This window comes from Sinocyclocheilus grahami, unplaced genomic scaffold, assembly GCF_001515645.1.
Source record: "Sinocyclocheilus grahami isolate Dianchi unplaced genomic scaffold, SAMN03320097.WGS_v1.1 scaffold160.1, whole genome shotgun sequence".
In the NCBI taxonomy this organism is placed as follows: Eukaryota; Metazoa; Chordata; class Actinopteri; order Cypriniformes; family Cyprinidae; genus Sinocyclocheilus; species Sinocyclocheilus grahami.
The window spans coordinates 1,349,368-1,351,824 of NW_015505339.1; the positions used below are offsets into that span (position 1 = coordinate 1,349,368).

General features: G+C 34.4%; 1 protein-coding gene across 1 annotated transcript in view; it reads left to right on the forward strand.

The window, feature by feature from the left end:
* The window catches only part of LOC107592851 (R3H domain-containing protein 4-like), an 11,417-nt gene extending 9,197 nt beyond the window's left edge, over window positions 1–2,220 (forward strand). The window contains exon 8 of the mRNA XM_016282419.1: window positions 1,660–2,220. Within this exon, the coding sequence (XP_016137905.1) occupies window positions 1,660–1,763 (104 nt within the window). The 3' untranslated portion in view covers window positions 1,764–2,220. The remainder of the gene's footprint in view (window positions 1–1,659) is intronic.
* Window positions 2,221–2,457: the final 237 nt, after the last annotated feature.

The window sequence follows — 2,457 nt, forward strand, 5'->3', positions numbered from 1 at the left end:
CGAGAATAAAGTCGAAATGTTTCGAGAATAAAGTCGAAATGTTTAGAGAATAAAGTCGAAATATTACGAGAATAAAGTCGAAATGTTTAGAGAATAAAGTCGAAATATTATGAGAATAAAGTCGAAATGTTTAAGCGGCATGTGAGTCTTTCCGATTACAATAATGAGACGTTATTTTCATTATAAATTAAGCTATACTGTTTTTTCATGCCTTCTGATGTTCCTTTACTTTTATATCTTGCTATAAACTTGAAATAAAGATGGAAAAACACATTTATAATTTGTATTTTGTGATAAAACTGACAGAATTGGAAAGCTGAGCTGTGTTATATTAAAAGCAACAAAGCACAAAATTATTGCGAATACTGGGTGGCTGGCGTACAAATAATGAATGGAAGACATTAAATATTATGTCCAATCATTTACTGTATTATACCATGAATAAAACAGCTTGTGAATAGTCACTTACATGTTATAACCGACAGGCTACCTCAGAATAGAAAACAATACAGCTTACGTTAACGAGTTGGAGCCCACTTCAACTTTTAGAACGTTCTATTAATGAAATAGGCTACATGTGAGTAATAAACGTTTGGACGCCACAGACGATTTTGCAGAGTAGGTGGTGGAATTTTCACAAAGAAAACAGTATAAGTTAATGAATTTGGTTCACATAAATACAGCGATCTGATCGTTAAGGAGCTTGAAAACACATTATTGTAAGACACATAATTTGTGTTTTGCTATAAAACTGATTTTGAAAGCTGAGACTTATATTAAAAGTAGGCCTACCAAAAGCTCAAAGCTTATTGCTATTGGATGGCTGGCGCACTACAAATAACAAATGCAATGGAAGACATGAAATATTATTTCCAAGCATACTGTCCCCGCGAGTATGACACATGGTATGATTTCAGCTAATAATCCCACATATATTAGTAGTGTATTAAAAAAGGGTTAATGTCGATTGGGTGTGTGAGCTGTTAAGATAAAAAGTTGTTCCTGTTCAGTCTGTTAATAAATATCATATTCTTGATATTAAGCTGTTTTCGCGAGTCCTTAAAATTTACTCTTCCTCATCCCAGTAAGATGATGCAGCCGCTCGGACACAACAATATTCAAATCAATTCCGGTAGCCTGGCAGCTTCTCCCGGTGTTCTCAATCTGGGCCATTTGCATGCGCATTAAAGGCTATACTCTCAAAATATTACAACTTTCATTTCTACGATTTAAATTGTCGAAACATTTACTTTATTCTCAAAACATTTCGACTTTATTCTCGTAATATTTCGACTTTATTCTCGAAACATTTCGACTTTATTCTCGAAACATTTCGACTTTATTCTCGTAATATTTCGACTTTATTCTCAAAATATTTCGACTTTCTTTATTCTCGAAATATTACGACTTTAATCTCGTAATCTTATATATTTCGAATTTTTTTTAATGTGGCACTAAAACGCCGTTGTACTAAAATAACTAAAACTGAAATAATAAGAAAATAATAAAAACTATGTAAAAAATGACAAAAACACAACACAAAATATAAAAACTATAATAGTATCCCAACAATACAAAAACAACACTGATTTCTACAATGGTAGAAAAACACATGTAATAAAAAGTTTTGTGTAAGCCTAAGTGTGTGGTTTTCTGCAGGCTCTGACTGTAATGGTGCTCGACAGACTGAGGTGGTCAACAAACAGGAAGAGTTCCTCCCTCCGCAGCCTCTGCTCTCTGCCTACCTGGAGCAGTTGAGCTGAACTGCTATGAATCCTGGCTACAACCAGTACCATTGATGCTCGTCCAGCCAGAACTTGAAAATAAAGCTTGACCTTGACCTGGCCAGTATGAACTGTGCACATGGCATTATGTCATTGGACCTGGCCTGCAGGAGAGACTGTGCTAACTAGATTATAGTGCTCAGTGTCACTATCTCTTTCATTTAGCTTTTTAAATGCATTTTGGAGCACGTATTAGTAGATGTTGTCACTACAGCTGTCTTTATAAATGATTCTTTTTTCCATGTTGCAGACAGAATGTTTACATTTACTGTCATGGCATCCTTGTATACAAATAGAAACATAATTGTATGACCTCAAGAAGAGGCAGAAAATGATTTGATAATTATTGTTTTTGATGTTCATCTTAACTTGAATTGAAGAATCTAGAAATTCATGTTCATCTCTGATGTTATACAAGCCACATATAGTCACTTTCGGACGTCATATAAATCAGCACGTGTCGCAAATAATATGATGGTTATGCAGTTATTGTTCATTTATACCTGTGCGACCTGTTTGTTCTTACTGCACACATACTGCACAACTTTTTACAGTTCACATACATTTGATTTGTGCAGACTGCTAATTTACTAAAGCCAATCCTGCCTGACAACGGAAGAGTAATCAGTAGACCTTTTATATTCAGCATTCTGTAACTTGAATTTATGTAGAA